Raw genomic sequence first — 25,264 nt, 5'->3', positions numbered from 1 at the left:
ATTGTATTCTGTTGCCTTCTTCTTCCCAGGTGGCAGTTCTAGACTCCCTCTCACCAAACCAGAAAGCTGAATTGATACTGGACCCAAGCACTGGCGCTCTGGAGAATGAGACTCTTGTGAAGAACGTTTTCATCAGCTTGCTGGCATCTCCAAGGGAAGAGCAGCTCAATGAGTTCTTTGTGACTTTTGTTGAAGTCACCAAGCAGGTCAGTCCATCACTCTCTGGCTGGAATGGACCTTGTACAGTGAGACCTGGCTCTCGACAAAGTCATCTGACAAAACAATCAGGATGAATGGATGTCCTCCTAAACCATGAACCATTTTTTTTTCCAGGAAAACATCACTATCATCACAAACACAGCCGTAAGAGACACAATGCTAGACCTGACCTTGATGGCTCTTGCTCCCAAATTCGACGTTTTTGAGCCAAAAGACTTCCAGCTGTGGTTCCAAGTCAATCTGGTTGTTCTGCTGGCCAGCTTCCATCCTGGCAGATTGGTTGATATTCCCCTAAACATCACCTGTGAATCCTACAATGCCATGTAAGAGACTACTTTACCCCAAACAAACGTACAAGGGACTGCCTCGTAAAGTACAGATTGACAAAAGACTGCACTAATGTCTCTTTCCTTTTTCTCTCAGATTTACGGGTCTCGACCAAAGTTTGGAATCTCTTCCGCCTCACCTCTCACAGGGTGTAAAGTCAAGCTTGGATGCACTGATGAAGACATTCCAACGTATGTGATAAACTGCAATGTTTCAACAACAGACACTGTATCATCTGAGCCCAGCATTTATAGAAAATTTAAAAAATCTCCAAAAAGGCATTCTGTTATTTTGCTAACTCATATGCTCCGAAATCTTCCCGTTGATTGACTGACCTTATTTAAATTATCCCCCTCAAAGGTTGCTCAAGGCCTCCAGCTTTAATTGTGGTAAGTATTCTCTGAGTGGGATCGTATTTCAAATAGACCTTTTGTTTACGGTATGGGAAAGGTCATGCATCTGGTATCTGCATTGTGGCATTGTTCAGAAAGCCAAAGCATCTCTTTTGTTTTCTCATTTAATTTCACACTGGTAACAATATTATTTCCCCCATATAGTGCAAAGAAACAATGGTCAATGGTAAGTTGATGCTAGCTGTGCAATTGACATTTTCTTGAATCAGATTGGTAATTTATGATGTGTCTGAAGAACTATTGTTTTTATGTTCTCTTTTGCAGAGAAACAACTTTGTGCTGGATTTAACAGGTGGGTTCAGTGCTGTCTTGCACAGTGCAGGTTGTAAGACATTGAGACACACAAGGTATCACTTCTCAACTAATAATGTATTTTTCATTACTGTTTCCTACAGCACACAACTGAAGCAACAAATGTCGATTGGGAATTCCAATGCATCCCTTTGCAATTTCAACATCTCTGAATATGCCTGTTCCTCAGTAAGCTTTTTCAATTCACCACTAAATGTTGTCAGTAGCAACAGATACATTTCTCTCATCCTCATCTTCTTTATTGATGTTACTTATGTTGATGTCACAGTTGTCTAATTTGGTTCACGTCCCTGCATTCTTTTCTTTAAGACAACCCTTCTGTCAGCGGACAACTTGGTGACGATCCTGAAATGCCAATTGTCCAGCAAAAAGACTTACTCAACAGAAATGTGGAAGCTGTTCTTCCAAAACAATGCTGCTATTCTGGACCAGGCTCTTCTGGATTACTCCAGCATGGTATGTTGAATCCTAGAATTACAACAAAATGTTGGCAATATGTGTGGATTTTGTCAATACACATCTGTTTATACCTTTCCAGAACCCCAACACCAGCAGTCCAGCTATGCCAAATGTCCTTGATGCCATTGGAGATGTCAAACTCAACAACTTCATGAATGCACAGCTGAACAACGCCAGTTTCGTTGACAAGTTGTTCAAGAAGATGCTCCGTCCATTCTTGGCATCTCCATCTAGGAATTTCCTCTCCTGTCTCAGCTCAAAGAACTTCAGTTGTCAGACCTACCAAATTGTGTATGTAAAGCCATGATACCCAATGCCATCGTCAATACAACTGGTGATATGCCTACAATTGAATAAGAAGTCACACTGGTAACATGGGCTCTGTTCTCTTTCAGCATTGAGGCTCTAAGCAACCAATCAGCCTCCATGGACAGAGAGCAACAACGAGTGATCTTCACTCATTACATCTATCCATTCCTTTCAAGAAATGACTCATCAGGTAATAAATGGTTCTGGAAAGCACAAAAACATACACACTTCTCTGGGCCAATCCATTGAACTCATCTGCTTAGGGGAACTTAAAGTCCATTTGTTTAACTCTGCTTTTGTTTCAGATCCCGGCTGTGTCTCAAACACCAGTGGAAGCATGGACTGGCTCCAGAGGAACTTTGGCATCTTTTCTGTTTTTGCAGAACTGCAGGAGTTACAAGTCCTTAATCCCGACTTCTCCAGCGTAAGTTTCCTAGGTGTTTGTCTGGATGGTTATCCCCTCAATAACATTACCGTGCCACTCACTGACATGTGCCACCTTTCTTTTTCTATTTGTAGAAGGAATCACTGTCGCTGCTTACCCCAACCCAAGTGGCACAATTGACATTGACCTCTGGGGCATTGAATGACACAGATGACATTAAACTTGTGTTTACGCGGCTGGAGGAAGGAGACGCTTTCAAAAATGTTGACGAGTTTCTGACGCAACTGACCGCAAAGGAAGAGGTAATGCCCTTTTAAGATAAACAAACTGCATGATTTCATCTTGACAAATAGCAATCCCCATGTCTTCCTGTGTCTCCCTTTGTGGATAGTGAAGGACAACAAATGAACAACGAGCAACCTATCAATCTTCTACTTTCATTTATTACCGCCAAAGCTCGATGGAATGCCGTGATGAGTTGTGCAATGTTGAGGAACTCTGGTCATGTGTTTCAACAGATTCCTGACATCCATCCAGCCGTGAGAGATTTGATGATGAATCAGACGTTCAGCATCATCAGCCTTCAATTCCCAGAGTTCGAAACGCTGGACTGGATTGCATGGTTCGAAGTAAAGCTGATTCCCATCCTCCCCAGTTTTAATGAAGTCATGCTCACCATTGCTACCTCAAACGTCAACTGCACCAACTACCAAGTCATGTGAGTAGGGGACAAATTCCTGCTAAAATTAGCCATGGATTCGACAACTAAAATCTATTGCAAATGTGGGGTGGAAGCGTCATGAGTGTATCTTTTCCCATTTACAGTGTAAATGGAATGGACAGAGCTTTCTCTGAAATGACTCAGGATAGAAGAGAAGGAATCGCAAGAGTCCTGCTGAAATACCTGAGGAAATCTGTGCACCTCATCAATGGACCAGGTAGGACTCACCAAGCAGGTTGTTGTGCTCATTTGCTTTCTGTTTGATTCTTCATCGCTTCTGCTGGATGAAGTGTGCTTTGTTTGAAAGGAGTAAACAGTTGCCATGCTGCTTCCTTGTCTATTGAATATGGCATCAATGTACTCCACTTTTCAATAACCAAAACGGCCATACATGTCTTTTAGCTTGCAGGCAGGACATCCACGATGACAATGACTGGCTTGCAATCAACCTGGGTTCATACTCCGAGTACACAACCTATTCGGATCTCAAAGACTTCAACATCTCAGGGGTAAAACAATTGTTTGCCAGTGTTCTTTGCATGACCAGAATTGACTAGTTTGACACTGCTCATGTGTGGAATTATGGCTATTTAGAGGGCTAATGCATTGTATTCTGTTGCCTTCTTCTTCCCAGGTGGCAGTTCTAGACTCCCTCTCACCAAACCAGAAAGCTGAATTGATACTGGACCCAAGCACTGGCGCTCTGGAGAATGAGACTCTTGTGAAGAACGTTTTCATCAGCTTGCTGGCATCTCCAAGGGAAGAGCAGCTCAATGAGTTCTTTGTGACTTTTGTTGAAGTCACCAAGCAGGTCAGTCCATCACTCTCTGGCTGGAATGGACCTTGTACAGTGAGACCTGGCTCTCGACAAAGTCATCTGACAAAACAATCAGGATGAATGGATGTCCTCCTAAACCATGAACCATTTTTTTTTCCAGGAAAACATCACTATCATCACAAACACAGCCGTAAGAGACACAATGCTAGACCTGACCTTGATGGCTCTTGCTCCCAAATTCGACGTTTTTGAGCCAAAAGACTTCCAGCTGTGGTTCCAAGTCAATCTGGTTGTTCTGCTGGCCAGCTTCCATCCTGGCAGATTGGTTGATATTCCCCTAAACATCACCTGTGAATCCTACAATGCCATGTAAGAGACTACTTTACCCCAAACAAACGTACAAGGGACTGCCTCGTAAAGTACAGATTGACAAAAGACTGCACTAATGTCTCTTTCCTTTTTCTCTCAGATTTACGGGTCTCGACCAAAGTTTGGAATCTCTTCCGCCTCACCTCTCACAGGGTGTAAAGTCAAGCTTGGATGCACTGATGAAGACATTCCAACGTATGTGATAAACTGCAATGTTTCAACAACAGACACTGTATCATCTGAGCCCAGCATTTATAGAACATTTAAAAAATCTCCAAAAAGGCATTCTGTTATTTTGCTAACTCATATGCTCCGAAATCTTCCCGTTGATTGACTGACCTTATTTAAATTATCCCCCTCAAAGGTTGCTCAAGGCCTCCAGCTTTAATTGTGGTAAGTATTCTCTGAGTGGGATCGTATTTCAAATAGACCTTTTGTTTACGGTATGGGAAAGGTCATGCATCTGGTATCTGCATTGTGGCATTGTTCAGAAAGCCAAAGCATCTCTTTTGTTTTCTCATTTAATTTCACACTGGTAACAATATTATTTCCCCCCCCATATAGTGCAAAGAAACAATGGTCAATGGTAAGTTGATGCTAGCTGTGCAATTGACATTTTCTTGAATCAGATTGGTAATTTATGATGTGTCTGAAGAACTATTGTTTTTATGTTCTCTTTTGCAGAGAAACAACTTTGTGCTGGATTTAACAGGTGGGTTCAGTGCTGTCTTGCACAGTGCAGGTTGTAAGACATTGAGACACACAAGGTATCACTTCTCAACTAATAATGTATTTTTCATTACTGTTTCCTACAGCACACAACTGAAGCAACAAATGTCGATTGGGAATTCCAATGCATCCCTTTGCAATTTCAACATCTCTGAATATGCCTGTTCCTCAGTAAGCTTTTTCAATTCACCACTAAATGTTGTCAGTAGCAACAGATACATTTCTCTCATCCTCATCTTCTTTATTGATGTTACTTATGTTGATGTCACAGTTGTCTAATTTGGTTCACGTCCCTGCATTCTTTTCTTTAAGACAACCCTTCTGTCAGCGGACAACTTGGTGACGATCCTGAAATGCCAATTGTCCAGCAAAAAGACTTACTCAACAGAAATGTGGAAGCTGTTCTTCCAAAACAATGCTGCTATTCTGGACCAGGCTCTTCTGGATTACTCCAGCATGGTATGTTGAATCCTAGAATTACAACAAAATGTTGGCAATATGTGTGGATTTTGTCAATACACATCTGTTTATACCTTTCCAGAACCCCAACACCAGCAGTCCAGCTATGCCAAATGTCCTTGATGCCATTGGAGATGTCAAACTCAACAACTTCATGAATGCACAGCTGAACAACGCCAGTTTCGTTGACAAGTTGTTCAAGAAGATGCTCCGTCCATTCTTGGCATCTCCATCTAGGAATTTCCTCTCCTGTCTCAGCTCAAAGAACTTCAGTTGTCAGACCTACCAAATTGTGTATGTAAAGCCATGATACCCAATGCCATCGTCAATACAACTGGTGATATGCCTACAATTGAATAAGAAGATAACATAGGTAACATGGGCTCTGTTCTCTTTCAGCATTGAGGCTCTAAGCAACCAATCAGCCTCCATGGACAGAGAGCAACAACGAGTGATCTTCACTCATTACATCTATCCATTCCTTTCAAGAAATGACTCATCAGGTAATAAATGGTTCTGGAAAGCACAAAAACATACACACTTCTCTGGGCCAATCCATTGAACTCATCTGCTTAGGGGAACTTAAAGTCCATTTGTTTAACTCTGCTTTTGTTTCAGATCCCGGCTGTGTCTCAAACACCAGTGGAAGCATGGACTGGCTCCAGAGGAACTTTGGCATCTTTTCTGTTTTTGCAGAACTGCAGGAGTTACAAGTCCTTAATCCCGACTTCTCCAGCGTAAGTTTCCTAGGTGTTTGTCTGGATGGTTATCCCCTCAATAACATTACCGTGCCACTCACTGACATGTGCCACCTTTCTTTTTCTATTTGTAGAAGGAATCACTGTCGCTGCTTACCCCAACCCAAGTGGCACAATTGACATTGACCTCTGGGGCATTGAATGACACAGATGACATTAAACTTGTGTTTACGCGGCTGGAGGAAGGAGACGCTTTCAAAAATGTTGACGAGTTTCTGACGCAACTGACCGCAAAGGAAGAGGTAATGCCCTTTTAAGATAAACAAACTGCATGATTTCATCTTGACAAATAGCAATCCCCATGTCTTCCTGTGTCTCCCTTTGTGGATAGTGAAGGACAACAAATGAACAACGAGCAACCTATCAATCTTCTACTTTCATTTATTACCGCCAAAGCTCGATGGAATGCCGTGATGAGTTGTGCAATGTTGAGGAACTCTGGTCATGTGTTTCAACAGATTCCTGACATCCATCCAGCCGTGAGAGATTTGATGATGAATCAGACGTTCAGCATCATCAGCCTTCAATTCCCAGAGTTCGAAACGCTGGACTGGATTGCATGGTTCGAAGTAAAGCTGATTCCCATCCTCCCCAGTTTTAATGAAGTCATGCTCACCATTGCTACCTCAAACGTCAACTGCACCAACTACCAAGTCATGTGAGTAGGGGACAAATTCCTGCTAAAATTAGCCATGGATTCGACAACTAAAATCTATTGCAAATGTGGGGTGGAAGCGTCATGAGTGTATCTTTTCCCATTTACAGTGTAAATGGAATGGACAGAGCTTTCTCTGAAATGACTCAGGATAGAAGAGAAGGAATCGCAAGAGTCCTGCTGAAATACCTGAGGAAATCTGTGCACCTCATCAATGGACCAGGTAGGACTCACCAAGCAGGTTGTTGTGCTCATTTGCTTTCTGTTTGATTCTTCATCGCTTCTGCTGGATGAAGTGTGCTTTGTTTGAAAGGAGTAAACAGTTGCCATGCTGCTTCCTTGTCTATTGAATATGGCATCAATGTACTCCACTTTTCAATAACCAAAACGGCCATACATGTCTTTTAGCTTGCAGGCAGGACATCCACGATGACAATGACTGGCTTGCAATCAACCTGGGTTCATACTCCGAGTACACAACCTATTCGGATCTCAAAGACTTCAACATCTCAGGGTAAAACAATTGTTTGCCAGTGTTCTTTGCATGACCAGAATTGACTAGTTTGACACTGCTCATGTGTGGAATTATGGCTATTTAGAGGGCTAATGCATTGTATTCTGTTGCCTTCTTCTTCCCAGGTGGCAGTTCTAGACTCCCTCTCACCAAACCAGAAAGCTGAATTGATACTGGACCCAAGCACTGGCGCTCTGGAGAATGAGACTCTTGTGAAGAACGTTTTCATCAGCTTGCTGGCATCTCCAAGGGAAGAGCAGCTCAATGAGTTCTTTGTGACTTTTGTTGAAGTCACCAAGCAGGTCAGTCCATCACTCTCTGGCTGGAATGGACCTTGTACAGTGAGACCTGGCTCTCGACAAAGTCATCTGACAAAACAATCAGGATGAATGGATGTCCTCCTAAACCATGAACCATTTTTTTTTCCAGGAAAACATCACTATCATCACAAACACAGCCGTAAGAGACACAATGCTAGACCTGACCTTGATGGCTCTTGCTCCCAAATTCGACGTTTTTGAGCCAAAAGACTTCCAGCTGTGGTTCCAAGTCAATCTGGTTGTTCTGCTGGCCAGCTTCCATCCTGGCAGATTGGTTGATATTCCCCTAAACATCACCTGTGAATCCTACAATGCCATGTAAGAGACTACTTTACCCCAAACAAACGTACAAGGGACTGCCTCGTAAAGTACAGATTGACAAAAGACTGCACTAATGTCTCTTTCCTTTTTCTCTCAGATTTACGGGTCTCGACCAAAGTTTGGAATCTCTTCCGCCTCACCTCTCACAGGGTGTAAAGTCAAGCTTGGATGCACTGATGAAGACATTCCAACGTATGTGATAAACTGCAATGTTTCAACAACAGACACTGTATCATCTGAGCCCAGCATTTATAGAAAATTTAAAAAATCTCCAAAAAGGCATTCTGTTATTTTGCTAACTCATATGCTCCGAAATCTTCCCGTTGATTGACTGACCTTATTTAAATTATCCCCCTCAAAGGTTGCTCAAGGCCTCCAGCTTTAATTGTGGTAAGTATTCTCTGAGTGGGATCGTATTTCAAATAGACCTTTTGTTTACGGTATGGGAAAGGTCATGCATCTGGTATCTGCATTGTGGCATTGTTCAGAAAGCCAAAGCATCTCTTTTGTTTTCTCATTTAATTTCACACTGGTAACAATATTATTTCCCCCCCATATAGTGCAAAGAAACAATGGTCAATGGTAAGTTGATGCTAGCTGTGCAATTGACATTTTCTTGAATCAGATTGGTAATTTATGATTTGTGTCTGAAGAACTATTGTTTTTATGTTCTCTTTTGCAGAGAAACAACTTTGTGCTGGATTTAACAGGTGGGTTCAGTGCTGTCTTGCACAGTGCAGGTTGTAAGACATTGAGACACACAAGGTATCACTTCTCAACTAATAATGTATTTTTCATTACTGTTTCCTACAGCACACAACTGAAGCAACAAATGTCGATTGGGAATTCCAATGCATCCCTTTGCAATTTCAACATCTCTGAATATGCCTGTTCCTCAGTAAGCTTTTTCAATTCACCACTAAATGTTGTCAGTAGCAACAGATACATTTCTCTCATCCTCATCTTCTTTATTGATGTTACTTATGTTGATGTCACAGTTGTCTAATTTGGTTCACGTCCCTGCATTCTTTTCTTTAAGACAACCCTTCTGTCAGCGGACAACTTGGTGACGATCCTGAAATGCCAATTGTCCAGCAAAAAGACTTACTCAACAGAAATGTGGAAGCTGTTCTTCCAAAACAATGCTGCTATTCTGGACCAGGCTCTTCTGGATTACTCCAGCATGGTATGTTGAATCCTAGAATTACAACAAAATGTTGGCAATATGTGTGGATTTTGTCAATACACATCTGTTTATACCTTTCCAGAACCCCAACACCAGCAGTCCAGCTATGCCAAATGTCCTTGATGCCATTGGAGATGTCAAACTCAACAACTTCATGAATGCACAGCTGAACAACGCCAGTTTCGTTGACAAGTTGTTCAAGAAGATGCTCCGTCCATTCTTGGCATCTCCATCTAGGAATTTCCTCTCCTGTCTCAGCTCAAAGAACTTCAGTTGTCAGACCTACCAAATTGTGTATGTAAAGCCATGATACCCAATGCCATCGTCAATACAACTGGTGATATGCCTACAATTGAATAAGAAGTCACACTGGTAACATGGGCTCTGTTCTCTTTCAGCATTGAGGCTCTAAGCAACCAATCAGCCTCCATGGACAGAGAGCAACAACGAGTGATCTTCACTCATTACATCTATCCATTCCTTTCAAGAAATGACTCATCAGGTAATAAATGGTTCTGGAAAGCACAAAAACATACACACTTCTCTGGGCCAATCCATTGAACTCATCTGCTTAGGGAACTTAAAGTCCATTTGTTTAACTCTGCTTTTGTTTCAGATCCCGGCTGTGTCTCAAACACCAGTGGAAGCATGGACTGGCTCCAGAGGAACTTTGGCATCTTTTCTGTTTTTGCAGAACTGCAGGAGTTACAAGTCCTTAATCCCGACTTCTCCAGCGTAAGTTTCCTAGGTGTTTGTCTGGATGGTTATCCCCTCAATAACATTACCGTGCCACTCACTGACATGTGCCACCTTTCTTTTTCTATTTGTAGAAGGAATCACTGTCGCTGCTTACCCCAACCCAAGTGGCACAATTGACATTGACCTCTGGGGCATTGAATGACACAGATGACATTAAACTTCTGTTTACGCGGCTGGAGGAAGGAGACGCTTTCAAAAATGTTGACGAGTTTCTGACGCAACTGACCGCAAAGGAAGAGGTAATGCCCTTTTAAGATAAACAAACTGCATGATTTCATCTTGACAAATAGCAATCCCCATGTCTTCCTGTGTCTCCCTTTGTGGATAGTGAAGGACAACAAATGAACAACGAGCAACCTATCAATCTTCTACTTTCATTTATTACCGCCAAAGCTCGATGGAATGCCGTGATGAGTTGTGCAATGTTGAGGAACTCTGGTCATGTGTTTCAACAGATTCCTGACATCCATCCAGCCGTGAGAGATTTGATGATGAATCAGACGTTCAGCATCATCAGCCTTCAATTCCCAGAGTTCGAAACGCTGGACTGGATTGCATGGTTCGAAGTAAAGCTGATTCCCATCCTCCCCAGTTTTAATGAAGTCATGCTCACCATTGCTACCTCAAACGTCAACTGCACCAACTACCAAGTCATGTGAGTAGGGGACAAATTCCTGCTAAAATTAGCCATGGATTCGACGACTAAAATCTATTGCAAATGTGGGGTGGAAGCGTCATGAGTGTATCTTTTCCCATTTACAGTGTAAATGGAATGGACAGAGCTTTCTCTGAAATGACTCAGGATAGAAGAGAAGGAATCGCAAGAGTCCTGCTGAAATACCTGAGGAAATCTGTGCACCTCATCAATGGACCAGGTAGGACTCACCAAGCAGGTTGTTGTGCTCATTTGCTTTCTGTTTGATTCTTCATCGCTTCTGCTGGATGAAGTGTGCTTTGTTTGAAAGGAGTAAACAGTTGCCATGCTGCTTCCTTGTCTATTGAATATGGCATCAATGTACTCCACTTTTCAATAACCAAAACGGCCATACATGTCTTTTAGCTTGCAGGCAGGACATCCACGATGACAATGACTGGCTTGCAATCAACCTGGGTTCATACTCCGAGTACACAACCTATTCGGATCTCAAAGACTTCAACATCTCAGGGGTAAAACAATTGTTTGCCAGTGTTCTTTGCATGACCAGAATTGACTAGTTTGACAATGCTCATGTGTGGAATTATGGCTATTTAGAGGGCTAATGCATTGTATTCTGTTGCCTTCTTCTTCCCAGGTGGCAGTTCTAGACTCCCTCTCACCAAACCAGAAAGCTGAATTGATACTGGACCCAAGCACTGGCGCTCTGGAGAATGAGACTCTTGTGAAGAACGTTTTCATCAGCTTGCTGGCATCTCCAAGGGAAGAGCAGCTCAATGAGTTCTTTGTGACTTTTGTTGAAGTCACCAAGCAGGTCAGTCCATCACTCTCTGGCTGGAATGGACCTTGTACAGTGAGACCTGGCTCTCGACAAAGTCATCTGACAAAACAATCAGGATGAATGGATGTCCTCCTAAACCATGAACCATTTTTTTTTCCAGGAAAACATCACTATCATCACAAACACAGCCGTAAGAGACACAATGCTAGACCTGACCTTGATGGCTCTTGCTCCCAAATTCGACGTTTTTGAGCCAAAAGACTTCCAGCTGTGGTTCCAAGTCAATCTGGTTGTTCTGCTGGCCAGCTTCCATCCTGGCAGATTGGTTGATATTCCCCTAAACATCACCTGTGAATCCTACAATGCCATGTAAGAGACTACTTTACCCCAAACAAACGTACAAGGGACTGCCTCGTAAAGTACAGATTGACAAAAGACTGCACTAATGTCTCTTTCCTTTTTCTCTCAGATTTACGGGTCTCGACCAAAGTTTGGAATCTCTTCCGCCTCACCTCTCACAGGGTGTAAAGTCAAGCTTGGATGCACTGATGAAGACATTCCAACGTATGTGATAAACTGCAATGTTTCAACAACAGACACTGTATCATCTGAGCCCAGCATTTATAGAAAATTTAAAAAATCTCCAAAAAGGCATTCTGTTATTTTGCTAACTCATATGCTCCGAAATCTTCCCGTTGATTGACTGACCTTATTTAAATTATCCCCCTCAAAGGTTGCTCAAGGCCTCCAGCTTTAATTGTGGTAAGTATTCTCTGAGTGGGATCGTATTTCAAATAGACCTTTTGTTTACGGTATGGGAAAGGTCATGCATCTGGTATCTGCATTGTGGCATTGTTCAGAAAGCCAAAGCATCTCTTTTGTTTTCTCATTTAATTTCACACTGGTAACAATATTATTTCCCCCCCATATAGTGCAAAGAAACAATGGTCAATGGTAAGTTGATGCTAGCTGTGCAATTGACATTTTCTTGAATCAGATTGGTAATTTATGATTTGTGTCTGAAGAACTATTGTTTTTATGTTCTCTTTTGCAGAGAAACAACTTTGTGCTGGATTTAACAGGTGGGTTCAGTGCTGTCTTGCACAGTGCAGGTTGTAAGACATTGAGACACACAAGGTATCACTTCTCAACTAATAATGTATTTTTCATTACTGTTTCCTACAGCACACAACTGAAGCAACAAATGTCGATTGGGAATTCCAATGCATCCCTTTGCAATTTCAACATCTCTGAATATGCCTGTTCCTCAGTAAGCTTTTTCAATTCACCACTAAATGTTGTCAGTAGCAACAGATACATTTCTCTCATCCTCATCTTCTTTATTGATGTTACTTATGTTGATGTCACAGTTGTCTAATTTGGTTCACGTCCCTGCATTCTTTTCTTTAAGACAACCCTTCTGTCAGTGGACAACTTGGTGACGATCCTGAAATGCCAATTGTCCAGCAAAATGACTTACTCAACAGAAATGTGGAAGCTGTTCTTCCAAAACAATGCTGCTATTCTGGACCAGGCTCTTCTGGATTACTCCAGCATGGTATGTTGAATCCTAGAATTACAACAAAATGTTGGCAATATGTGTGGATTTTGTCAATACACATCTGTTTATACCTTTCCAGAACCCCAACACCAGCAGTCCAGCTATGCCAAATGTCCTTGATGCCATTGGAGATGTCAAACTCAACAACTTCATGAATGCACAGCTGAACAACGCCAGTTTCGTTGACAAGTTGTTCAAGAAGATGCTCCGTCCATTCTTGGCATCTCCATCTAGGAATTTCCTCTCCTGTCTCAGCTCAAAGAACTTCAGTTGTCAGACCTACCAAATTGTGTATGTAAAGCCATGATACCCAATGCCATCGTCAATACAACTGGTGATATGCCTACAATTGAATAAGAAGTCAAGATAACATAGGTAACATGGGCTCTGTTCTCTTTCAGCATTGAGGCTCTAAGCAACCAATCAGCCTCCATGGACAGAGAGCAACAACGAGTGATCTTCACTCATTACATCTATCCATTCCTTTCAAGAAATGACTCATCAGGTAATAAATGGTTCTGGAAAACACAAAAACATACACACTTCTCTGGGCCAATCCATTGAACTCATCTGTTTAGGGGAACTTAAAGTCCATTTGTTTAACTCTGCTTTTGTTTCAGATCCCGGCTGTGTCTCAAACACCAGTGGAAGCATGGACTGGCTCCAGAGGAACTTTGGCATCTTTTCTGTTTTTGCAGAACTGCAGGAGTTACAAGTCCTTAATCCCGACTTCTCCAGCGTAAGTTTCCTAGGTGTTTGTCTGGATGGTTATCCCCTCAATAACATTACCGTGCCACTCACTGACATGTGCCACCTTTCTTTTTCTATTTGTAGAAGGAATCACTGTCGCTGCTTACCCCAACCCAAGTGGCACAATTGACATTGACCTCTGGGGCATTGAATGACACAGATGACATTAAACTTCTGTTTACGCGGCTGGAGGAAGGAGACGCTTTCAAAAATGTTGACGAGTTTCTGACGCAACTGACCGCAAAGGAAGAGGTAATGCCCTTTTAAGATAAACAAACTGCATGATTTCATCTTGACAAATAGCAATCCCCATGTCTTCCTGTGTCTCCCTTTGTGGATAGTGAAGGACAACAAATGAGCAACGAGCAACCTATCAATCTTCTACTTTCATTTATAACCGCCAAAGCTCGATGGAATGCCGTGATGAGTTGTGCAATGTTGAGGAACTCTGGTCATGTGTTTCAACAGATTCCTGACATCCATCCAGCCGTGAGAGATTTGATGATGAATCAGACGTTCAGCATCATCAGCCTTCAATTCCCAGAGTTCGAAATGCTGGACTGGATTGCATGGTTCGAAGTAAAGCTGATTCCCATCCTCCCCAGTTTTAATGAAGTCATGCTCACCATTGCTACCTCAAACGTCAACTGCACTAACTACCAAGTCATGTGAGTAGGGACCAACTTCCTGCTAAAATTAGCCATGGATTCGATGACTAAAATCTATTGCAAACGTGGGGTGGGTATCTATAGCAAGCGTCATGAGTATATATTTTCCCATTTACAGTGTAAGAGGAATGGACAGAGCTTTCCCTGAAATGACTCCGGGTAGAAAAGAAGGAATCGCAAGAGTCTTGCTGGAATACCTGAGGATATCTGTTCACCTCATCAATGGACCAGGTAGGACTCATCAAGCAGGTTGTTGTGCTCGTGGTTCTTCTGTTGGATCTGCTGATATGTTGCTTCCATGTTAAAATAAATCCATGAAGGCTTTTCCACATTTTAATAATCAGAATGGCCATGCATGTCTTTTAGATTGCAGGCAGAAAATCCACAATGATGCTGACTGGCTTGCAATCAACCTGGGTTCATACTCCGAATACACAACCTATTCTGATCTCAAAGTCTTCAACATCTCAGGGGTAAAACAATTGTTTTCTACAAAAAACGTTTGAGTGCAACATTGGAATCTTGTAATTTGACGCTGCTCATGTGGAGATGTGGCTAATGCATTTGTATTCTGTTGTTTTCTTCTCTCCAGGTGGCAATTCTAGACTCCCTCTCACCAAACCAGAAAGCCCAGCTGATACTGGACCCCAAAAGCCTGGCAAATGAATCTCTTGTGCAAGACGTTTTCCTAGGGGTTCTGGGATCTTCAAGTTTGGCGGAGATTGGTCAATTTTTCCAATCATTTGTGGAGGTTGCTTCAAAGGTTTGTATTTTGCTTCTTGGTATTGAGATGATTGGTTTATTTGAACACTTCTAAACAACATTGTCATTATGGTAAACCAGGAGTGGTCCTAAGCTATTGCCATATATGCAATAGATTGTGAACTTCTCAAAATAGCTAAGGCGAGACTCCAGCCACTCGATTTACCTACTGTTGTTGTTTTTCTAGCAATTCGTTTTCTCTGATGCTGCTAATCTACCTGCTAATCTACCAAGCACCTCCTTACAGAATGTTTATTTTTATTTATTTTTACAGAGAAACCTGACAGCTATTGAGCCAGGACTGCGAGACACCCTCTTAAACCTGACACTGACGGCACTCGCCCCCAAATTGCAGACACTAGATACTCTGGGATTCAAGCTTTGGTTCCAGGTCTATCTCCCGTTATTCCTCCCAAGCATTCATCCTGGGACCTTTTCTGTCATCCCAAGGAATATCAGCTGTGACTCCTATAGTGCAATGTGAGTTTCAGCTCTCAGTGTTTGCAATGATTATTGAGGCTGTGATTTGGCATGTGATTGCCAGATGCTGTGTACTCTAAATATCTATTATACATACTGCACATTAGTACATTTAATAGGTTGTCATTTAATAAAACTTATTTTTTTTATTTACACAGCATCAAGGGGTGTGATAATGTGATCACTACGTTGTCGCTGATCCAGTCCCAGCAAGTCTTCATGTTCACCAAGGATTATTTGACAGGCCAATCCATTGAAGGTAACATAGTTAAAGTTCTCTAACTCAAAATATCATGTTACTATGTTGGCTGCACAAAAGTCTATTTGAATCAAACATGGCGGCAGTATCAAGTTTACATCCATTCAAATAGGCCTTATATGTTAATAAACATGACATCGTCTATTCACAAAGCTGTCTGCCGCCTGAGGCGATTTCACCGACACTCCTACGCTGCCCAAACTCTCTAAATGCAATATAAGCAAGACATTATTTTTTCAGTAACTAAAGATACACTTACTGAATGAAGTTTAGGAAAGTTGCACCCAGCTGTATTTTGAGAAACACAAGAAATGTGGAACAGAATGGTGAGATGGAAAGGCGAGCGCAAGGTGAAAGAATGTGTCGTAGCTGAGTTGGCGTGTGAAAACAGCTGGGTGCAACTTTGCTAAACTGCATACAGTAAGTGTATCTTTTGTATTTGAAAGATTCTCTCTCACTTATATGAAAGTTAAGCTCCAAAGGTTTCGAAAACCATATCGAGGCATATTTGCATTTAGACAGTGTCGCAATTTCACAGAGCGCTGGGATTGTAGTTCATGACTTAGTCATCTGTGATCAGTACCATCAGCTGAGAACCCAAAGGGGGCCTATTGTAAACTGGATTATACCTCACGTGGGTTCTTCAGAGCTAAGATTTAACTGACTTACAAATACAAAATAACTCCATACTTTAAATCAAATCAAATTTTATTTGTCACATACACATGGTTAGCAGATGTTAATGCGAGTGCAGCGAAATGCTTGTGCTTCTAGTTCCGACAATGCAGTAATAATCAACAAGTAATCTAGCTAACAATTCCAAAACTACTACCTTATAGACACAAGTGTAAGGGGATAAAGAATATGTACATAAAGATATATGAATGAGTGATGGTACAGAGCGGCATAGGCAAGATACAGTAGATGGTATCGAGTACAGTATATACATATGAGATGAGTATGTAAACAAAGTGGCATAGTTAAAGTGGCTAGTGATACATGTATTACATAAAGATGCAGTAGATGATATAGAGTACAGTATATACGTATACATATGAGATGAATAATGTAGGGTATGTAAACATTATATTAGGTAGTATTGTTTAAAGTGGCTAGTGATATATTTTACATAATTTCCCATCAATTCCCATTATTAAAGTGGCTGGAGTTGAGTCAGTGTGTTGGCAGCAGCCACTTAATGTTAGTGATGGCTGTTTAACAGTCTGATGGCCTTGAGATAGAAGCTGTTTTTCAGTCTCTCGGTCCCAGCTTTGATGCACCTGTACTGACCTCGCCTTCTGGATGATAGCGGGGTGAACAGGCAGTGGCTCGGGTGGTTGTTGTCCTTGATGATCTTTATGGCCTTCCTGTGACATCGGGTGGTGTAGGTGTCCTGGAGGGCAGGTAGTTTGCCCCCGGTGATGCGTTGTGCAGACCTCACTACCCTCTGGAGAGCCTTACGGTTGTGGGTGGAGCAGTTGCCGTACCAGGCGGTGATACAGCCCAACAGGATGCTCTCGATTGTGCATCTGTAGAAGTTTGTGAGTGCTTTTGGTGACAAGCCGAATTTCTTCAGCCTCCTGAGGTTGAAGAGGCGCTGCTGCGCCTTCTTCACAATGCTGTCTGTGTGGGTGGACCAATTCAGTTTGTCTGTGATGTGTAAGCCGAGGAACTTAAAACTTACTACCCTTTCCACTACTGTTCCATCGATGTGGATAGGGGGGTGTTCCCTCTGCTATTTCCTGAAGTCCACAATCATCTCCTTAGTTTTGTTGACGTTGAGTGTGAGGTTATTTTCCTGACACCACACTCCGAGGGCCCTCACCTCCTCCCTGTAGGCCAGCTCGTCGTTGTTGGTAATCAAGCCTACCACTGTTGTGTTGTCCGCAAACTTGATGATTGAGTTGGAGGCGTGCGTGGCCACGCAGTCATGGGTGAACAGGGAGTACAGGAGAGGGCTCAGAACGCACCCTTGTGGGGCCCCAGTGTTGAGGATCAGCGGAGTGGAGATATTGTTGCCTACCCTCACCAACTGGGGGCGGCCCGTTAGGAAGTCCAGTACCCAGTTGCACAGGGCGGGGTCGAGACCCAGGGTCTCGAGCTTGATGACGAGCTTGGAGGGCACTATGGTGTTAAATGCCGAGCTGTAGTCGATGAACAGCATTCTCACATAGGTATTCCTCTTGTCCAAATGGGTTAGGGCAGTGTGCAGTGTGGTTGAGATTTCATCGCCTGTGGACCTATTTGGGCGGTAAGCAAATTGGAGTGGGTCTAGGGCACATATGTCAGAGTCAAGGCCCGCGGGCCACATCCGGCCCGCGAGAAGGTTTTTTACGGCCCCTGGGATGATCTTGATTTATTATTAGAACCGGCCCGCAGACCGCAGCAAGCCGGCAGCCCGCAGATCTTTTACACGCACCAATACTACATTTCCCACAATGCAACGGTGACGCACCGAGCAGTAGGCTGCTTCATTTCAATATTTATTGGCACAGCAGTCGTCAGCATCACAGTAAAATTAACTTTCAGATACCCATCAAAAATGGCAAAACGGAAGGTGGACACTGAGAACCGGGGTTTCAAACAAGGTGGGAGTCGGAGTATATGTTCACGGAGGTAGCTGGAAAACCTGTGTGTCTTCTGTGTGGAGAAAGTGTGGCGGTACTGAAAGAGTATAATCTGAGACGACATTATGAAACGAAACACGCGGACAAAAACAAGAATATGGACATGGAACAAAGGCTACAAAAGGCAGAGGAATTAAAACGAGGCCTCAAATCTCGACAGGCTCTGTTCAAAAAAGCCAAATCACAAGGCCAGGCTGCTGTCAAGGCCAGTTTTATTTTGGCAGAAGAGATCGCTAAATCAGCCCGGCCATTTACGGAGGGGGATTTCATCAAAAACTGCATGATTAAAGTTTGTGACGAAGTTTGCCCAGAAAAAAGGCAACTCTTTTTAAATGTGAGTCTGAGCAGAAACACCATTGCCGAGAGAGTAGACCAGTTGTCCATCAATCTAAAAGAGCAGCTTGTGAAAAAGGAAAAAGATTTCATTGCATATTCCTTGGCTGTGGATGAGAGCACCGACATTTCTGACATTGCCCAGTTGTCAATTTTCATCCGCGGAGTGGACTCCAGCCTAAGCGTGACAGAGGAGTTTTTGGCTTTACGTCCTATGCATGGCACAACTACGGGGCATGATTTGTATGAAGAGGTGTCAAGATGTGTAAATGAGATGGAGCTGCCTTGGGAAAAACTCGTGGGTTTGACAACCGACGGAGCACCTGCGATGTGTGGACACAGGAGCGGACTGGTGGCGAAGATACGGGAAAAGATGCAAGAGGAAAACGCGACAGGTGAGCTGACAGCTTATCATTGTATCATACACCAGGAAGCGTTGTGCGGTAAAGCCTTGAAAATGGAGCATGTAATGAGCATCATCACGCGCACAGTTAACTTTATCAGAGCCAAAGGTTTGAATCACCGCCAGTTCAAGGCATTTCTGACGGAGTTAGAAACGGAGCATGGTGATTTGCCTTATCACACAGAGGTGCGATGGCTAAGCCAGGGAAAGGTGCTTCAAAGATGTTTCGAGCTTCGTGAGGAGATTTGTCTGTTCTTGGACAGCAAAGGGAAAGACACAACACAACTCCGAGACGAAATGTTTCTGTGTGAAATGGCTTTTCTGTGTGACATTACGAGTCATCTGAATGCAATGAACTTGCAGCTGCAGGGTCGGGATCATGTCATCTCTGATATGTACAGTACAGTGAAGGCATTTAAAACCAAACTGACTCTGTGGGAGACGCAGATGCGGAAAGAAAATTTGAGCCACTTTCCCAGCTGCCAGACCATGAAAGAGAAGCTCTCTACCAGTGCGTTCCCGAGCGCACAGTTGGCTGATAAAATAGGTATGCGTGCCGCTGACTTTCGACGCCGATTTGCTGACTTTGAAGCACAAAAAAGCAGGTTGGAACTGCTCGGTAACCCATTTGCTGTTGACGTGGAAAGCTCACCACCAAACCTCCAAATGGAGTTGATTGACCTCCAATGCAATGATGCACTGAGGGCAAAATATGCGGCAGTGGGTGCTGCGGAGTTCGCCCGTTTCCTCCCCGACACAATGCCCCAGCTGCGCATCCAGGCTGCTCAAACGTTGTCTATGTTTGGCAGCACATACCTGTGTGAACAACTTTTTCTTTGATGAACCTGAACAAAACATCACACAGAAGTCGACTTACTGCTGAACACCTCCACTCAATTCTGAGGATTTCCTCAGCTCAGAGCCTTACCCCGAACATTGATGAACTTGTGGAAAAGATGGGACACCACCAAGTATCACCCTCAACCTCAAACAAGTGAACATTACTGTGCAATCACATATTTAGAGTTTTTACTCAGTTCAAGTTTAAAAGTTAAAGTTTAATATTTGTTTTCACTGCATGTTACTTCTCCTTAAACAAAGTGTTGTTTTTGATTAATAGATTTTTGCACTTTATTTTATTGTATTTCAATCCAATTATATTTTAAAAATATTTCAGTTGAGTGGATGATAGAAAATTGCTATTATTGTTTTTTTCTTTGAAGTAAATTTAGCCCACTTTTGCTAAAATAGAAAATATAGGCTACTGATGGTGCCTTGAATACCGGTTTCTTTCATTTAATGTTCATGTTATGGGGATTTTTATATAAAGGAAATTTGTCTTTTGTGTCTGTTGAAAATTAAAGATTACTGACAGAGCCATAAGAAAATATTGCTTTATTTATCTGATCATATTGGAATATATTTGTTAGGTTTTCAGTAGGTTCAATTAGGTTCACTAGACTATATGCGTCATTTAAAAAATTTTCAATGAACATTCGAACAGTCCGGCCCTCGGCTTGTAGCTAAATTTTTTATTTGGCCCTCCGTCCATTTGACTTTGACACCCCTGGTCTAGGGTGTCAGGAAGGGTGGAGGTGATATGGTCCTTGACTAGTCTCTCAAAGCACTTCATGATCTTTCTTGGGAACAGGAACAATGGTGGCCCTCTTGAAGCATGTGGGAACAACAGACTGGGATAGGGATTGATTGAATATGTCCATAAACACACCAGCCAGCTGGTCTGCGCATGCTCTGAGGGCGCGGCTGGGGATGCCGTCTAGGCCTGCAGCCTTGCGAGGGTTGACACGTTTAAATGTTTTCCTCACGTCGGCTGCAGTGAAGGAGAGTCCGCATGTTTTGGTTGCGGGCCGTGTCAGTGGCACTGTATTGTCCTCAAAGCGGGCAAAAAAGTTATTTAGTCTGCCTGGGAGCAAGACATCCTGGTCCGTGACGGGGTTGGTTTTCTTTTTGTAATCCGTGATTGACTGTAGACCCTGCCACATACCTCTTGTGTCTGAGCCGTTGAATTGAGATTCTTCTTTGTCTCTATACTGACGCTTAGCTTGTTTATATTGCCTTGCAGAGGGAATAGCTACACTGTTTGTATTCGGTCATGTTTCAGGTCACCTTGCCCTGATTAAAAGCAGTGGTTCGCGCTTTCAGTTTCACGCGAATGCTGCCATCAATCCACGGTTTCTGGTTTGGGAATGTTTTAATCATTGCTATGGGAACGACATCTTCAACGCACGTTCTAATGAACTCGCTCACCGAATCAGCGTATTCGTCAATGTTGTTGTTTCATGGAATACGAAACATATCCCAGTCCACGTGATGGAAGTAGTCTTGGAGTGTGGAATCAGATTGGTCGGACCAGCGTCAGACCTTAGCGCGGGAGCTTCTTGTTTTAGTTTCTGTCTGTAGGCAGGGATTAACAAAATCAAATCAAATTTTATTTGTCACATACACATGGTTAGCAGATGTTAATGCGAGTGTAGCGAAATGCTTGTGCTTCTAGTTCCGACAATGCTGTAATAACCAACAAGTAATCTAACTAACAATTCCTAATCTACTGTTTTATACACAGTGTAAGGGGATAAATAATATGTACATAAGGATATATGAATGAGTGATGGTACAGAGCAGCCTAGGCAAGATACAGTAGATGGTATCGAGTACAGTATATACATATGAGATGAGTATGTAAACAAAGTGGCATAGTTAAAGTGGCTAGTGATACATGTATTACATAAGGATGCAGTCGATGATATAGAGTACAGTATATACGTATGCATATGAGATGAATAATGTAGGGTAAGTAACATTATATAAGGTAGCATTGTTTAAAGTGGCTAGTGATATATTTACATCATTTCCCATCAATTCCCATTATTAAAGTGGCTGGAGTTGAGTCAGTGTCAGTGTGTAGGCAGCAGCCACTCAATGTTAGTGGTGGCTGTTTAACAGTCTGATGGCCTTGAGATAGAAGCTGTTTTTCAGTCTCTCGGTCCCAGCTTTGATGCACCTGTACTGACCTCGCCTTCTGGATGATAGCGGGGTGAACAGGCAGTGGCTCGGGTGGTAGATGTCCTTGATGATCTTTATGGCCTTCCTGTAACATCGGGTGGTGTAGGTGTCCTGGAGGGCAGGTAGTTTGCCCCCCGATGATGCGTTGTGCAGACCTCACTACCCTCTGGAGAGCCTTACGGTTGAGGGTGGAGCAGTTGCCGTACCAGGCGGTGATACAGCCCGCCAGGATGCTCTCGATTGTGCATCTGTAGAAGTTTGTGAGTGCTTTTGGTGACAAGCCGAATTTCTTCTGCCTCCTGAGGTTGAAGAGGCGCTGCTGCGCCTTCTTCACGATGCTGTCTGTGTGAGTGGACCAATTCAGTTTGTCTGTGATGTGTATGCCGAGGAACTTAAAACTTGCTACTCTCTCCACTACTGTTCCATCGATGTGGATAGGGGGGTGTTCCCTCTGCTGTTTCCTGAAGTCCACAATCATCTCCTTAGTTTTGTTGACGTTGAGTGTGAGGTTATTTTCCTGACACCACACTCCGAGGGCCCTCACCTCCTCCCTGTAGGCCATCTCGTCGTTGTTGGTAATCAAGCCTACCACTGTTGTGTCGTCCGCAAACTTGATGATTGAGTTGGAGGCGTGCGTGGAGTCTTGGTCAGCTTTTCCGAAAGGAGAGCGGGGCAGGGCCTTATATGCATCGCGGAAGTTAGAATAGCAATGATCCAAGGTTTTTCCAGCCCTGGTTGCGCAATCGATATGCTGATACAATTTAGGGAGTCTTGTTTTTAGATTAGCCTTGTTAAAATCCCCAGCTACAATGAATGCAGCATCAGGATATATGGATTCCAGTTTGCAAAGAGTCAAATAAAGTTCGTTCAGAGCCATCGATGTGTCTGCTTGGGGGGGAATATATACGGTTGTGATTATAATCGAAGAGAATTCCCTTGGTAGATAATGCGGTCTACATTTGATTGTGAGGAATTCTAAATCAGGTGAACAGAAGGACTTGAGTTCCTGTATGTTGTTGTGGCCACACCACGTCTCGTTAACCATGAAGCATACGCCCCCGCCCCTCTTCTTACCAGAAAGATGTTTACATAAAACATTATCGAATAAATACAAATGTAGTCTAAAAGTTATAATTTTTACAGAAGCTAAGTAGAATGGCTAGCTTATAAAAAAAATTAAAATAAAAAAGCTACACAGTATTAAAGCCTAGTTGATTGCTACTGTGCACGTGTTGACATTTCATATTATTTTGAAAGATTAACATTCCATATATATGGTGTACAATAGATCAGAAAAAATCTGGGTTTATCAGCTAGCTAGCTACACAATTGTGGTAACTATATTCTTGACCTTGCTCAGAACAGAGCTAGAACAATAATGGCTGATGTCATAGAGCAGATGCCATTAAAAGAGGCCCAACATCAGTATGGAAAGATTTGTGGAATGGAACAACATCTGGGACCAGATCTAAAAAAAGCAACGTAGAAAGTTGAGAGACGTCAACAACCTTCAACAATGTACCTACGGTGTCTTCAGAAAGACTTGATACATATCAAACAAATAGAAGAACATGTTTCAGTTTAATACAATACGCAAGAAAATCTAGATAGATTAATAATGGCTGTTGATGCTCGAAAAAGGCTTTTCTATTCAAAACTTTTGGAAGCTTTCAACTTTCCAACTAAAAGAATAAATAATTATACATTATCTGATGAAATTGCTTTAGAAAAAGAGGCAACAAGACAGGGAAGTTCCCTCTCCCCCTCCTGTTTGCATTGGCAATTGAACCACTTGCAAAAAATAATTACACAGGACCCAAACGTATCAGTATTGGTAAACATGAATAGAAACTAAACCTATTACAGATGATCTGCTGATATCCCTGACCAATATTGAAAATTCAAATCGCCCCCTATGGTAAAAATATTTTCAGAATACAAAAAAAATCTCAGGATATAACATTTATTTGAAGAAAAATAACAACTAAATAATGGCAATAGGAAAAATACAAATAATACATTAAATAAATATTCTATTCATGGCATTATATCTGCAACGTTAAACAACGTTAAACAACGTTTGACTATAGAACGTGGTCCATATTTTGCACGTCTCTATGGGACATGATTTGTTGCTTCACCACATAACAAAGTAACGTCACATCTATTGGATTAAAATAATAACTAAAGCTATAAATGACGAATAGATTGATTGTCAACAGATTAAAATAATAAAGTTTGGAAACTGAACTAGTGTTCAATTATTTTGGTCCCTCCCCCAAGGATTTTCCTGTGTGAAGACTGTGAGAGATGACAGGGATTGGCTTGGAAACAACTTTGGACAATTCCGGGTCTATGCTTCCTATGTGGACTTTGTGACCCTGAAGAGTGATTTCAATGGAGTAAGTCACAAGGCATTATGTCAGTGAAACATCTTTTTGTATTACAGTATTACAGTCTGAAGCTATTTTCTCTTGGGTCTCATTTCTCTGGGGTCAGATCATTTCAATTTAGGAACTGAAATAGGATGTTAAATGCTGCATTAATTGAGCTAAGTACTAGCTGTTCCTTAATTGAAGTGGTAATAACATAAAAATTGTCTTTTGAGGTCCTGACGTGCAATGTCAGACACTTGTTTAAATGATTTTTGATCTCCAGGTGAAAGCAGCAGATCTCCTCACTCCCATCCAGCTGGCTCAGCTCGCGACGATTCCCTCCCAAGTTGAAGGGGCACAGGGTGTCAACAAGATCATGGCAGCCATCAGTCCGGCTAACTTTGGATTGTTCTTTGACATACTCTCACCTGCCATTCAGGTACGAACAGCATCTGCCTACTAACCTTTCAGTTCCACAGCATTGATGTTTCTGATTAGAATTGAGGTTGTTCTACAATACTAAAATAGTTTTGAGAGACATTACTAACAAAAGTAATGTCTGTTGTTTATTGAGTTTTAGTTATATGTAATAT

General features: G+C 42.4%; 1 protein-coding gene across 1 annotated transcript in view; it reads left to right on the top strand.

Moving 5' to 3' along the window:
- The window catches only part of LOC135507528 (uncharacterized), an 83,837-nt gene that overhangs the window by 32,710 nt on the left and 25,863 nt on the right, over positions 1 to 25,264 (top strand). Inside the window, exons 123-179 of the mRNA XM_064927036.1 lie at positions 30 to 206; positions 334 to 453; positions 643 to 737; positions 1,104 to 1,125; positions 1,224 to 1,251; positions 1,597 to 1,727; positions 1,810 to 2,002; positions 2,345 to 2,463; positions 2,559 to 2,726; positions 2,943 to 3,142; positions 3,250 to 3,362; positions 3,548 to 3,654; positions 3,780 to 3,956; positions 4,084 to 4,203; positions 4,393 to 4,487; positions 4,857 to 4,878; positions 4,977 to 5,004; positions 5,350 to 5,480; positions 5,563 to 5,755; positions 6,099 to 6,217; positions 6,313 to 6,480; positions 6,697 to 6,891; positions 7,533 to 7,709; positions 7,837 to 8,045; positions 8,146 to 8,240; positions 8,410 to 8,438; positions 8,609 to 8,630; positions 8,731 to 8,758; positions 8,862 to 8,946; positions 9,088 to 9,234; positions 9,317 to 9,528; positions 9,633 to 9,736; positions 9,851 to 9,969; positions 10,065 to 10,232; positions 10,449 to 10,648; positions 10,756 to 10,868; positions 11,054 to 11,160; positions 11,286 to 11,462; positions 11,590 to 11,798; positions 11,899 to 11,993; positions 12,163 to 12,191; positions 12,362 to 12,383; positions 12,484 to 12,511; positions 12,615 to 12,699; positions 12,841 to 12,987; positions 13,070 to 13,281; positions 13,392 to 13,495; positions 13,611 to 13,729; positions 13,825 to 13,992; positions 14,209 to 14,408; positions 14,527 to 14,639; positions 14,775 to 14,881; positions 15,001 to 15,171; positions 15,445 to 15,650; positions 15,809 to 15,909; positions 24,580 to 24,698; positions 24,955 to 25,110. Coding sequence (XP_064783108.1) covers positions 30 to 206; positions 334 to 453; positions 643 to 737; positions 1,104 to 1,125; positions 1,224 to 1,251; positions 1,597 to 1,727; positions 1,810 to 2,002; positions 2,345 to 2,463; positions 2,559 to 2,726; positions 2,943 to 3,142; positions 3,250 to 3,362; positions 3,548 to 3,654; positions 3,780 to 3,956; positions 4,084 to 4,203; positions 4,393 to 4,487; positions 4,857 to 4,878; positions 4,977 to 5,004; positions 5,350 to 5,480; positions 5,563 to 5,755; positions 6,099 to 6,217; positions 6,313 to 6,480; positions 6,697 to 6,891; positions 7,533 to 7,709; positions 7,837 to 8,045; positions 8,146 to 8,240; positions 8,410 to 8,438; positions 8,609 to 8,630; positions 8,731 to 8,758; positions 8,862 to 8,946; positions 9,088 to 9,234; positions 9,317 to 9,528; positions 9,633 to 9,736; positions 9,851 to 9,969; positions 10,065 to 10,232; positions 10,449 to 10,648; positions 10,756 to 10,868; positions 11,054 to 11,160; positions 11,286 to 11,462; positions 11,590 to 11,798; positions 11,899 to 11,993; positions 12,163 to 12,191; positions 12,362 to 12,383; positions 12,484 to 12,511; positions 12,615 to 12,699; positions 12,841 to 12,987; positions 13,070 to 13,281; positions 13,392 to 13,495; positions 13,611 to 13,729; positions 13,825 to 13,992; positions 14,209 to 14,408; positions 14,527 to 14,639; positions 14,775 to 14,881; positions 15,001 to 15,171; positions 15,445 to 15,650; positions 15,809 to 15,909; positions 24,580 to 24,698; positions 24,955 to 25,110 — 7,104 coding nt within the window. The remainder of the gene's footprint in view (positions 1 to 29; positions 207 to 333; positions 454 to 642; positions 738 to 1,103; positions 1,126 to 1,223; positions 1,252 to 1,596; positions 1,728 to 1,809; positions 2,003 to 2,344; positions 2,464 to 2,558; positions 2,727 to 2,942; positions 3,143 to 3,249; positions 3,363 to 3,547; positions 3,655 to 3,779; positions 3,957 to 4,083; positions 4,204 to 4,392; positions 4,488 to 4,856; positions 4,879 to 4,976; positions 5,005 to 5,349; positions 5,481 to 5,562; positions 5,756 to 6,098; positions 6,218 to 6,312; positions 6,481 to 6,696; positions 6,892 to 7,532; positions 7,710 to 7,836; positions 8,046 to 8,145; positions 8,241 to 8,409; positions 8,439 to 8,608; positions 8,631 to 8,730; positions 8,759 to 8,861; positions 8,947 to 9,087; positions 9,235 to 9,316; positions 9,529 to 9,632; positions 9,737 to 9,850; positions 9,970 to 10,064; positions 10,233 to 10,448; positions 10,649 to 10,755; positions 10,869 to 11,053; positions 11,161 to 11,285; positions 11,463 to 11,589; positions 11,799 to 11,898; positions 11,994 to 12,162; positions 12,192 to 12,361; positions 12,384 to 12,483; positions 12,512 to 12,614; positions 12,700 to 12,840; positions 12,988 to 13,069; positions 13,282 to 13,391; positions 13,496 to 13,610; positions 13,730 to 13,824; positions 13,993 to 14,208; positions 14,409 to 14,526; positions 14,640 to 14,774; positions 14,882 to 15,000; positions 15,172 to 15,444; positions 15,651 to 15,808; positions 15,910 to 24,579; positions 24,699 to 24,954; positions 25,111 to 25,264) is intronic.

The sequence above is a fragment of the Oncorhynchus masou genome, chromosome 21, assembly GCF_036934945.1.
Source record: "Oncorhynchus masou masou isolate Uvic2021 chromosome 21, UVic_Omas_1.1, whole genome shotgun sequence".
Lineage (NCBI taxonomy): Eukaryota > Metazoa > Chordata > Actinopteri > Salmoniformes > Salmonidae > Oncorhynchus > Oncorhynchus masou.
This window is presented reverse-complemented; position numbering and strand designations above follow the sequence as displayed.